This window comes from Capricornis sumatraensis, chromosome 3 (genome assembly GCF_032405125.1).
Source record: "Capricornis sumatraensis isolate serow.1 chromosome 3, serow.2, whole genome shotgun sequence".
Lineage (NCBI taxonomy): Eukaryota > Metazoa > Chordata > Mammalia > Artiodactyla > Bovidae > Capricornis > Capricornis sumatraensis.
Genome location: NC_091071.1, coordinates 32,022,791 through 32,035,869, shown reverse-complemented (window position 1 = coordinate 32,035,869; position 13,079 = coordinate 32,022,791). Strand labels below are relative to the sequence as shown.

The 13,079-nt window shown below is 40.4% G+C and overlaps 1 protein-coding gene across 1 annotated transcript in view; it reads right to left on the bottom strand.

Moving 5' to 3' along the window:
• LOC138076182 (uncharacterized) overlaps positions 1 to 13,079 on the bottom strand; it is a 168,243-nt gene that overhangs the window by 68,659 nt on the left and 86,505 nt on the right. The window contains exon 38 of the mRNA XM_068968400.1: positions 12,170 to 12,363. Within this exon, the coding sequence (XP_068824501.1) occupies positions 12,170 to 12,363 (194 nt within the window). The remainder of the gene's footprint in view (positions 1 to 12,169; positions 12,364 to 13,079) is intronic.

The window sequence follows — 13,079 nt, the reverse complement described above, 5'->3', positions numbered from 1 at the left end:
GGGATTGGCCCTGTGCCCACTGCACTGGAAGCTCAGAGTCTTAGCCTCTGGACCACTGGGGATTCCCTAAAGTGGGCACAATGTCTGAACAGACACGTCACCAAAGAAGATTTACAAGTGACACATAAGCCTATGAAAAGATGTTCAACAAAATTAGTCATTTGTGTGCTTAGTTGCTCAGTCGTGTTTGACTCTGAGACCCCATGGACTGTGGCCTCCTGTCTCTGTCCATGGGGATTCTCCAGGCAAGAATACTGGAGTGGGTTGCCATGCCCTCCTCCAGGGAACCTTCCTAACCCAGGAATCGAACCAGGGTCTCCTACATTGCAGGCAGATTCTTTACCAGCTGAGCTCCCAGGGAAGAGGGAAATCCACATTAAAACCAAGATGAGATACAATTACAAACCAATTAGAACGATAAAAACGAAACTCAACGCCGAAAACTGACAGTACAAATCGCTAGCAAAGACACAGAGCAACTAGCATCCTCACACACTGCTGCTGGGAGCAGAGAATGGTACAGCAACTCTAGAAATAGTCTGGCCACGTCCTATAAATATATGCTCGCCGTACAACACAACAATCCCATTCCTAGGTATTTACCAAAGAGAAGTGAAATCACATGTTCCCATAAAAACCGGTAGACCCAGCATGATTGGAGCTTTATTCATAATTGGATGACTGGGGGCTTCCCTAGTGGCTCAGCTGGTAAAGAATCCACATGCAATGTAGGAGACCCTGGTTCTATTCCTGGGTCCAGAAGATCCGCTGGGGAAGGGACAGGCTACCCACTCCAGTATTCTTGGGCTTCCCTGGTGGCTCAGCTGGTAAAGAATCTGTCTGCAATGTGCAAAACCTGGGTTCAATCCCTGGATTGGGAAGATTCCCTGGAGAAGGGAATGGCTACACACTCCAGTCTTCTGGCCTGGAGAATCCTATGGACTATATAGTCCATGGGGTCGCAAAGAGTCGGACACGACTGAGCGATTTTCACGTTCATTCATAATTGAAAAATACTAGAAACAAGCCAAATACCTTTCAGCTGTGAATGGATAAACTGTAGCAGTGGGACTTCCTTGGTAGTCCAGCGGTTAAGAATTCTATCCAAGTTCGCTCCCTGGTTGGAGAACTAGGATCCCACATGCCATGGGACAACTAAGCCCACGTGCCCAACTACTGAGCCCGTGTGCCGCAACCAGAGATACCACATGCTGCACCTAAGACCCGATGCAGTCAAATAAATAAGTAAAATATTTTTAAAGCTGCAGCATATCCACACGATGGAATACTGCTCACCAACAAAAGGGGGAAAACTACTGATACGTACAACTTGGCTGAGTATCAACCACATTATGTAGGGCAGATGTCATACTCAAAGTTGCCATACGATACGATTCCATTCACGTGACATCTTGGAATAGCCCAAGCTACAGGGACAGACAACTGGGTGGCTGCCAGGGACAGGGGGTGGGGCAAAGGCTAACGACAGTGAGCAGCAGGAAGGGACTTCTGGGGGAGACGGAATTGTTCTGCATCTGGTACGTTGGCGGGTGCACCGCCAGTTTATCAGAACGGAAAGGGTTCTTCCCTGTATGTAAATTGTGCCCCGAGAAAGTACACCTCCATAATTGCCTTCTTTGGAAGGCAGAAATAGAGACACAGACATAGAGAACAAGGTATGGATGCCCAGGGGGGAAATGAGAGGGTGGGATGAACTAGGAGGCTGAGATTGGCATATATACACGACCATGCATAGAACAGGAAACTGATGAGAACCTCCTGGGTAGCACAGGGACCCCTACGCAATGCTCAGTGGCCACCTAGATGGGAAGGAAAGCCAAGGAAAGGGGATATATGTATAGGTATAGCTGAGTCACTTTGCCGCACAGCAGCAAATAACACAACGTCGTAAAGTTGTTTTTTTTTTTAAATAAAGCAACATGTGTTAAGATCAGCATGCGAGTCTATTATCAGCTGCAAATGACAAACTTCAGAAAGATGAAGGGGAGACCACCAGAGTAAATCAAAGTAAACTTGAGAAAAGTGCCCTGATAAACCTTTCTTTATTTGATTAAGTTTTTTCAAACCTATGTCATACAGTCTTAGACAGGTATTTTATTATAAAATCTGCTTTCTTTTTTTTTTTTTAAGTGGACCATTTTAAAAGTCATTACTGAATTTGTTACAATATTGCTTCTGTATTATGCTTTGCTTTTTTGGCCACGACGCAAATGGGATCTTAGCTCTCTGACCAGGCATTGAACCTGCACCTGCCTGTGTTGGAAGGCAAAGTCTTTACCACTAGACTGCCAGGGAAGTCCCTGCCATTTGGTTTTACCACAATTTAACCAATTAGGAATTAGGAGGGTTCGTGTTAATATTACTCCAAGATGAGAGAATGATTCTATTTGCCTGAGGTTGGTAGAAAAGCAGAGTCTTTAGTTTCTGAAAAACTGGGCCCTGGACAGATGTTCAGCCAGGGCATGACAGTCAAGGATATTTGGGCAAAAAAAAACCCTTTTTGTGAAATCCCGACTTTTGGAACCTTGTAGTTTCAGATAATCAAAAAATAAATACACAAAATTGATAGATTGGAAACTTGAAAATGGAACATAAACAGAAGCCAGTGAACCAATCGTACTTCAAATGATTAACAGCATCACACATGATGGGTGGGAGATTAACCACAACTAATGTTTAAACACCATGTTTGTATTTATTTTTTTGTGTTCAGTCATGTCCAACTCTTTGCAGCCTCCTGAACTATATACCCCACCAGGCTCCTCTGTCCATGGAAATTTCCAGGCAAGAATACTGGAGCGGGTTGCCATTTCCTACTCCAGGTGATCTTCCCAACCCAGGGATCGAATGCATGTCTAGTACCTCTCCTGCGTGGGCAGGCAGATACTTGACCACTAGCGCCACCTGAGAAGCCCCATTTGGATTTATACCCTCAGTCTAAAGACAAGAAGAAGTCTAAACAAATACCGAATTCTAGTTAAAAGGCTTTGTTTTCTCAAAGATACAGGTTAGTAATTCTGACTACTTTCTATGTATTCTAGGGCTGAACAAATAAGTAAATATATTGTGGATAAGGAGAGCCAGGTTTCTTGCTGTTGAAGAGAGGAATAAGAAATATGAAAGGGGGGGAAGAAACAGAATGAACTTTTTCATGATGGACTGGAATTAAGAGCATCAGTGTGAACCAGTAATTGTAAACATACACCCATAGACAGAAACGATATGTGTGTATGTATGTACGTATCCATCTATTTTCTTGGTCTGTTCGTTGAGAAGGCCTAGAAAGACTGATAAACACATCTAGATCCCAGATCTTAGTTTTTAAATACTATCTAGCACAAAAGGAGTCAGAAATCCTTGGAGAAATGGCTTGTTCCATATCAGGGAAAGTATAATGTGAGACTGAGACATTTTTTTGGCCATAAAGGAAGAAGTGGCCAAGGTATGATAGGGATATATCAAGAAGACACAGGAGATTTAGCTCCATTAATGGTGGGATGGTGGGGACACTTCAATTGAGTAACCCTCTCAAGGTAACAATTGCATGTTCTGAACAAAATATATGAAACAGTTACCTGAAGAGACTGCAGAGTGACAATGGAGGGGAGTTAACACTTGGAGGAAAGGACCAGCAATAGTTGAGCTGCATGTTTTTACTCTTCTTGGTGCTGAGAAGGATGAGCAAAATTCAGACAGAAACCCATGGTCTTACCAATTATAGAATCAGAGAGCAGAGTTCAGGGTGATGATAGCGAATGGAAAGTGAAGTGAGAAATTCCAGAGAGCCACAGGAGAGAATCCCAAATTCTACCTATGAAGTCTATCCAGAGGTAATCCTTGAACAAGGGTGGGACAGACTTCTAAGCAGACCTGCTAAGACAAAAGAGTTGAAAATTATTTCCACTGCAGGCCACCAGAAGAAAGAGAGAGTCTAGATTTTGAGACCAGCCAAGTTTACTGCATGCTAAAATTTTTTTTTAAATAATAATACTCTTCAGAGAAATAGAAAATAATCAGAGTCTTAACATCACTCAAAACATCTAAAATACAATCTCAAATTACTCAATGTACAAAGAAATAGTAAATGTAAATCACATTTAAGAGAAAGGGCAATCAATAATCGAGGGGGATCAACCTCAAGATGACCTAGACACTGGAATTAGCAGACAAAGATTTTAAAACAGCTCTTATAATCATGTTTGAAAATATTCTTGTATTGAATGAAAACCAGAAATAAAAATAACCTAGTGGTGATTCTAGAACTAACAAATATTAAATCTGTGATTGAAAAAAATTATTGGACAATCTAAAATTTTTTTATTGGGGGCTGTTTGGAGAAGAAAGAGCTAGGGAACTTGAAGATAGATTGATAGATATTTAAAGCAAGGAAAAAAAGGACTAAAAAGATCAACAGAGCCTCAGAGATCTGTGGAACAATATAGAAACTTCTAAAACATGTGCAATTGGAAACCACAGAAGAGGACAATGAGAACTGGTCAGAAAGAAATCTCTGAAGAAGCAAATATGAAAGTTTTCCAAATGTGTCAAGAAATATACAATTTAAAAATATCCTTTAAGAATTAAGGCAAAATAGGACCTTTTCAAATAACTAAAAATTAAGGAGATTTATTGTCAGTAAGCCAGCCTTCCAAGAAATGCTAAAGGTGATTCTTTATACTGAAGAGAAATAATACCAGAAACTCTTAAGTAGAATGTGAAAGAATATACAAAGGCATAGTTGAAAGAGGAATAGATAAGTTAAAACTGAGTCCTAAAAATTCTTAAAATCATCAGAAAGAAGGCAAAAGAAAATAATAACAGAGGAAGAAAAAGCATATGATAAAGTAGAAAACAAAACTGCAAAATAGTTGACATAAATCTAATCATATCAACAATCATGATAAACATAAATCGACTAAATACTATAGTTAGAAAGCAGAGACTGCCAGACATAAAGGTACATAAAGCAAAATCCAACTGTATGTGGGCTATAAGAAATGTACCTTAAATATAAGGAAGTAAATATGTGGGAAGAAAACGGGTGGAAATATATATATATATATAGTGCAAATGCTAATAAAAACCAAGAGTGGCAACATTAATATCAGACAAAACAGACTTCAAGACAAAGACCTGTGGGAGAGACAGCAGTCCATTTCATAAGGATAAACCTGGTCACTCACTAAGAATAATAATTATATATGCTTATACACCTAATACCACTATGCAATGCACATACATGAAGCAAAAACCAAATGAACAAACTAGAGAAATCCATACAGTCGGCAAGTTTACCACCTTTCTCTGCTTGATACAATAACCAGGCAAAAAAATTCAGTAACAGTATATATCAGAACAATACAGCCAAGCATCTTGACCTAACTAACATTTATAGCACATTACACCCAACAACACTACAGAATACAAATTCTTTTTATTGCATAAGATGTGTTCACAAGATAGACATAGATTGGCCTATAAAACAAGTCACAATGAATATTAAAGGACTGATCCTACAGAAGAAATCCTCTGGCCATAATGAAATTAAATATTACAAAGCTATCTAGAAAAATCTCAAATATTTGGAAATTAAGCAACATACTTCAAATACATGGCTGAAAGAAGCAATCATAAGAGAAATCCAAACATATTTTAAAATAAATCATAATAAAAATAGACAACATCAAATTTTGTGGGATGCAGCTAAAGGAATATGTGTGGTTTTACATGCTTATATTAGAAAAGGAAAAAGGTCTAAAAGTCAATGGCTTGAGGATCTGCCATAAATAAATCATAAAATGCACAGCAAAGTAAACCCAAATTAAGTGTAAGAAAGGAAATAATAGCAATAATGTCTGAAGTCAGTGGAACTCAAAAGAGACAACAAGAAAAAAATAACAGAACATTTAAAAAAATAACATTTGGTTCTTTGAACAGATTAAAACAATTGACAAAATCCTAGTTAGACTAATAAGGAAGAGAGAGATGGAGCATAATAATGACTGTCAAGAACAAAAGCAAAGGTATCATTATAGATACCTTAAAAAGATTATAATACATATAACAAACAACTACCAATATAGCTGACATCTTAGTTGAGATGGACAAACTCCTTGAAAAATAGAACTTACACAAAATGATAAGGATGAAATAGAAAATATAAATAGATTTATAAATCTATTCATTTTCTAAAAAAAAAATTCCACAAAGAAAATTCCAGATGGCTTCTCTGGTAGCATCCATCAGACAATTACAGGAGTATTCACACCCATCTTGCACAAGCTCTTTCAGAAAATAGAAGGGAATAAAGTACTTCTCAACTTGTTTTATGAAGTTAGCATACAAAGGGAAAAGATGCTTAACAGTGAAGAAACTTAGCAGACACCACTTTAAACCAAGTGATCAAGACTGATGTCACCAAGAGTATAGGGACAAACTGACACCAGGTGGCACTCTGCCAACAAGGCTTTCTTGAAAGCATGTAAGGAAGCATCCAACAAAGACCACATGAGGGATATTCTACAAACTGACTGCCCTGTACCCTTTGAAATGTGATCATGAAAGAGAAAGAAATACAGAGGAATGATCCAGAATAAGAGACCAAAGAAACAATACAACTAACTGCAATGCACAATTCAGGATTTTCTTTTACTATAAAGGGACATGATGGGACATCCAGTGAAATCTCAATAAAGTCTGTAGCTGGCAGCAATATATAAATGCTAATTTTCTGAGTTAAGAACTGTACTGTAGAATGTAAGAGAATGTCTTTATTTTTTTGGAAATAAAAACACAACTATTTAGGGGTGAAGAACTATTATGTCTGTAGCTTATTAAAACACAGTTCAAGAATTTAAAAAATTTAGGGACTTCCTTGGCAGTCCAGTGGTTAAAAACTCCATGCTTCCTTTGCAGGGGGTGTGGGTTTGATCCCTGATTGGGGAACTAAGATCCTGCATGATGTGCAATGTGGCCCAAAATAAAAAATTTTGTATGCAAATAATAATGTTCTATACACACATATACACAGAGGGAGACAGAAAAAGAGAATAAAAATGATAAAGCAATTGTGATAAATGTCAATAATTGGTGAAGCCAGGTAAAGAGCCTCTGGGATTCTTTGCAATCACTTTTCTGTATGTCTGAAATCATGTCAAAAAGTATTCGATGTAGCCACTTTGAAAAATAGTATAGAGATTCCTCAAAAAGTTAAAAATTGAACTACCATGTGATCCAGCAAATTCACTTCTGGGTGTTTATCTGAAGAAAATGAAAGCATTAATTAGAACAGATGTATGCACCCTTACCTTCATTGCTAAATGAAATCATTCATTTTATTTCTAAATGAAATTTAGAATATATCCTTCATTACTAAAGTCCTGAATCTTCATTGGAAGGACTGATGTTGAAGCTGAAACTCCAATATTTTGGCTACCTGATGTGAAGAACTGACTCCTTGGAAAAGACCCTGATGCTGGGAAAGATTGAAGGCAGGAGGAGAAGGGGATGACAGAGGATGACATGGTTGGATGGTATCACCAACTCGATGGACGTAGTTTGAGCAAGCTCCGGGAGTTGGCGATGGACAGGGAAGCCTGGCATGCTGCAGTTCACGGGGTCGCAAAGAGCTGGACATGACTGAGCAACTGAACTGAACTGAACCTTCATTGCAGCAGAATTTACAATAGCCCAGACATGGAAGCAACCTAAGTGTCCACTGATAGACGAATGGCTAAGAAGATGCAGTATATATACACATAATGGGATACTACTCAGTCATGAGAAGAATGAGATCTTGCTGCTTTCAACAACATAAGGGCATTATGAGGGACAAATACTATATGATTTCACCTATATACAGAATCTTAAATAAGTGAACAAACACAAAACAGAGATGATGCAGAGAACAAGCAGGTGGTTGCCAGGGGGGAGGTGGGCCAGGGTGCGGGGAGACAGAAATAGGTAAGGGAGATTAAGAGCTACAAGTTTCCAGTTGCAAAACAAATGAGTCATGGGTACAAAACGTACAGAATGGGAAAGTAGTCAACAACTATGTGATATCTTTGTATGGTGACATATCGTAACTAGACTCATCCTGGTGATCAGTTTCAAACATGCAGAAGTATCCAGTCACTATTTTGTGTAACAGGAACCAACAGTGTTGTAGGTCAATTACATTTCAAAAACAAACTCATAAAAAAATGAGATTATTCAATAAGTGGTTCTGGGAAAATTGGACAGCTACATGTAAAAGAATGAAAGTAGAACATTCTCTAACACCACGTACAAAAATAAACTCAGCCTGGACTAAAGACCTAAATATAAGACCAGAAACCATAAAACTCCTAGAGGGAAACACAGGCAGAACACTCTGGCATAAATCGTAGCAATATTTTTTTGAGTCTGTCTCCTGAAGCAAAAGAAATAAAAGCAAAAATAAACAAATGGACTCTAATTAAACTTGGAAGCTTTTGCACAGCAAATGAGACCATCAGCAAAACAAAAAGACAACCTACTGAATGGGAGGTAATGTTTGTAAATGATATGACCGATGAAAGGTTAATATCCAAAACACAAACAGCTCACATAATTCAACATCAAGACAAGACCACACAATCTGAGTCACAAATGGACAGATGACCTGAATAGACATTTTCCCAAAGAGGACATGCAGGTGGCCAGTAGGCACATGAAAAGATGCTCGACATCATTAACCATCAGAAAAATGCAAATTAAAACCACAGTGGATATCATCTCACATCTGGCAGAATGGCTATCATCAAAAAAATAATAATAATAACAAATGTTGGCAAGCATGTGGAGAAAAAGGAAAACCCTCGTGCACTGCTGATGGAAATGTAAATTGGTGCAGCTGCTATGGATATCAGTATGAAGGTTTCTCAAAAATTAAAAATAGAACAACCATACGAACCAGGAATTCCACTCCTGGGTATATAGCCAAAAAGAAAAAAAAAGAAAATATTAATTCAAAAAGATATATGTATCCCAATGCTCATAGCAGTGTTATTTACAATGGCCAAGATATGGAAGCAATTCATCCATCAACAGACAAATGCATTAAGAAGATATAATACACACACACACACACACACACACACACACACACGAATACTACTCAGCCATAAAAAGGAATGAAATTTTGCCATTTCCAACAATATAGATGGACTTGGAGGGTATTATGCCAAGTGAAATAAGTCAGCCAGAGAAAGACAACACTGTATATCACCTATATGTAGAATCTAAAAAATAAAACAAAGTAGTGAATATAATGGGAAAGAAACAGACATACAGATACAGAGAACAAACTGGTGGTTACCAGGGGGAGAGGGAAGCGGGATGCAGGATTAAGAGGTAAAAACCATTACGTACAAAGTAAAAGAGCTACAGGGATATATCATACAACACGGGGAATGTTGTCAATATTTTATAATAACTTCAAATGGAGTATAACCCTTAAATTATGAGTCTCTATGCTGTTCAACAGGTAACTTATATAATATACATCAACTATGCTTCAATTTAAAAAAGGTCACATTTATGGTTATCAGAGGTGGGCGATGGGGTATTGGATGAAGGCAATCAAAATGTACATGCTTCTCGGAAGGAATACAAGTTGGTGCAGCCACTGTGCAGTTTTGAGCCAGGATGGGGGTTCTTCAAAAAACTAAAAACAATATTACCATATTATCCAGCAATCCCACTCCTGGGCATATATCTGGACAGAACTATAATTCAAAAAGACACATGCACACCTAAGCTCACAGCAGCACTGTTCACAACAGCCAAGACAGGAAACAGCCTACATGTCCCCTGACGGATGGAGGGATAAAGAAGACGTGGCGCACATGCAACGGAATACTACTCAGCCATAAAAAGAACAAAATAATGCCATCTGCAGCAACACGGATGCAACCAGAGACCCCCGTACTAAGTGAAGTCAGTCAGAAAGGGAGGGACAAATACCAGATGCTATCACGTATGTGTTGTATCTAAAATATGACACAAATGAGCCTATCCATGAAACAGACATGACTTAGCAACCGAACAACAAGCACAGCAAAACAGAGACAGAATCACGGACACAGAGTAAGAACAGATCTGTGCTTGTCCAGGGGAGGGGGTTGGAAGAGGGATGGAGTGGGATCTTGGGGTTAGCAGAGATGGATATATCATACAACATCATATTATATAATGTGACTAGTGGTAACAATATGTCACTATGTTATATATTCACTATCCTATGATAAGCCATAAAGGGAAAGGACATAAGAAAGAGAACGTATATATAACTGAATCACTTTGCTGTACAGCAGTAATTAACAACATTGTGAATCAACTATACTTCAGTAAAACATTTTTTAAAAGGTTCGAACTTCCAGTTATAAGATAAAGAGGTACTAGGAAAGCAATATGCATGCTCAGTCACTGAGTCCTGTCTGTCTCTTTGAGATCCCATAGACTGCAGCCTGCCAGGCTCGCTGCCCATGGGATTTCCCACACAAGACTACTGGAGTGGGTTGCCATTTCCTCCCACAGAAGAACGTCATATACAACATGGTAAATATAATTAACATTGCTCTATGTCATATACGAAAATTAAGAGTATAAAATCCTAAGAGTTCTCACCATAAGAAATTTTCTATTTCTTTAATTTTGTGTCTAAATGAGATGATGGATGTTCACTAAACCTACTGTGATTATCGTTTCCTAATGTATGTAAGTCAAATCACAATACTGTATACAAACTAACATCATGCTACATGACAATTATATTTCAATAAAACCTGAAGAAAAACAAATTGTTAGAGGGACTTCCCTGGGGGTCCAGGGTTAAGAAACTGCCTTCCAGTGCAGGAGATGTGGGTTTGACCCCTGGTTGGTGAACTATTCATTGGAAGGACTGATGCTGAAGCTGAAGCTCCAATACTTTGGCCACATGATTTGAAGAGCTGACTCATTGGAAAAGACCCTGATGCTGGGAAGGATTGAAGGCAGGAGGAAAAGGGGGTGACAGAGGACGAGATGGTAGGATGGCATCACCAACTCAATGGAAATTTGTGTGAGCAAGCTCCAGGAGTTGGTGATGGACAGGGAAGCCTGACTGCAGTCCATGGGATCGCAAAGAACTGGACATGACTGAGTGACTGAACTGAACTGGTGAACTAAGATCCCACATGCTGAGGGGCAACTAAGCCCACGTCCCACAACTAGAAAGCCCATATGGCATAAATGAAGAGCCGACACGCCACAACAAAGACCTAGCCCAGCCAAAAAATAAAACAAGTGTTAGAAGGGAACATTGCACTCAGCCCCCTTCCTGGATATTTCCAACATCCATTAGCATGTTAAGGCTCTGACAAGTCCTGTACAAGGTAGCCTGTTTAGTTTGGTTTTCAATTTTTAAAATGTGTTGCATAATAAAAAAAAAAAAGTAAGATGTACAAAGAAATCATGGGATATTCATACAATGGACTACAATGGAGAAATGACATTTGCTACTTGTGACAACATGGATTAATCTCAAAACACAACAAAACCAGTTTGTACTCCACCCTCCAAAAAGAAAATTACTCAGTCCCATGTGTCTCATCCAGTCACTCCCTCTGTTTAGTATTTAGACAGCAGAAGACTCATTTTGAAAGTGTTACTCGCTCAGTCGTGTCCAGTGCTTTGGTGACCCCATGGACTACAGTCTGCTAGTACCTCTGTCCATGGAGTTCTCCAGGCAAGAATACTGGAGTGGGCTGCCATTCCCTTCTCCGGTGGATCTTCCCAACACAGGGATCGAACTCCAGTCTCCTGCATTGCAGGCAAATTCTTTACCCTCTGAGCCACCAGGGAAGCCCGAAGAATACTGGAGTGGGTTGCCATTTCCTCCTCCAGGGCATCTTCCTGACCCAGGGTTCGAACCTGTGTTTCTGGAGTCTCCTGCACTGGCAGGCAGATCCTGTACCAGCTGAGCCCCTAGCGAAGTCCGAGGTACTAACCGCTGACCAAAGGGCATCACGAGTGTGTGTGACGCTGGAACAGAGCATCTGTGGACTTGAATATGTGCAGGGTTTCATCTACATGGAGGACCCACAGAGAGTGCTTGCCCACGATTCCACAGTGCCCCCCAGGCTCTCACCCTCTCGGAGCACCTCCTTCTGCTTCAGCACCCCCACGACGGTCAGAAGACGGGGCAGGGCTGCCCAGGCGGCCACTGTGTGCTGGGCTTGGCTCCGCAGGGTCAGGACCCGGCCTCCTCTCCGCTCCTCGGAGGCCTTGAGGAAGAGCTGCACTGTGTTCTGGTCCAGCAGGGCTTTGGAAAACAGCCAGATCCTAGGAAGGAAAGTGATGGAAGCGTGGAAAACATTAGCAGCTATCTCTGCAGCAAACGGTGTTTTTCCCTTTCAAGTAAGCCAGTCTGGCCCTATGAAGTGCGTTCCTGAACCCCACGTTCAGACCCATCATGGGATTGCCTTACTGGGCCCTCAGCCTGCAGGGATGCAGTGTAACAGCGGGCTCAGATCACAGGCTTTGAGGTCAGCCAAATTGGAGGTTGAATCCCAGCGCTGCTGCCCACTCACCGTGGGGCCTTGCACGAGGACACAACTCCCTGAACCTCAGTTTCTTCTTCTGTAAAGTGGAGGAAAGCGTGGAACTACTGATGCTGAACTGATATTGCTAATGAGTCATCAGTCTATGTTATTACGGTGAGGGACGAGGGACAAAACAGTCCCAGGAAGCCTGCTGTTACAATTCCTGGAGAATCGGGGCAGGTGACAGGGTGCCAGTCATCCACATGTTTTTTTGTTTGTTTGAGTTTTTTTCTTTTCTTGACTGAAGTCACGAAAGGCTTCCCAGGTGGTGCTAGTGGTAAAGAACCCTACCGCCAACGCAGGAGCTGCAGGAGACACGAGTTTGATCCCTCAATAGGGAAGATCCCCTGGAGGAGGGCATGGCAATGCACTCCAGTATTCTTGCCTGGAGAATCCCATGGACAGAGGAGCCTGGCGGGCTATAATCCATGGGGTCGCAAAGGGTCGGACATGACT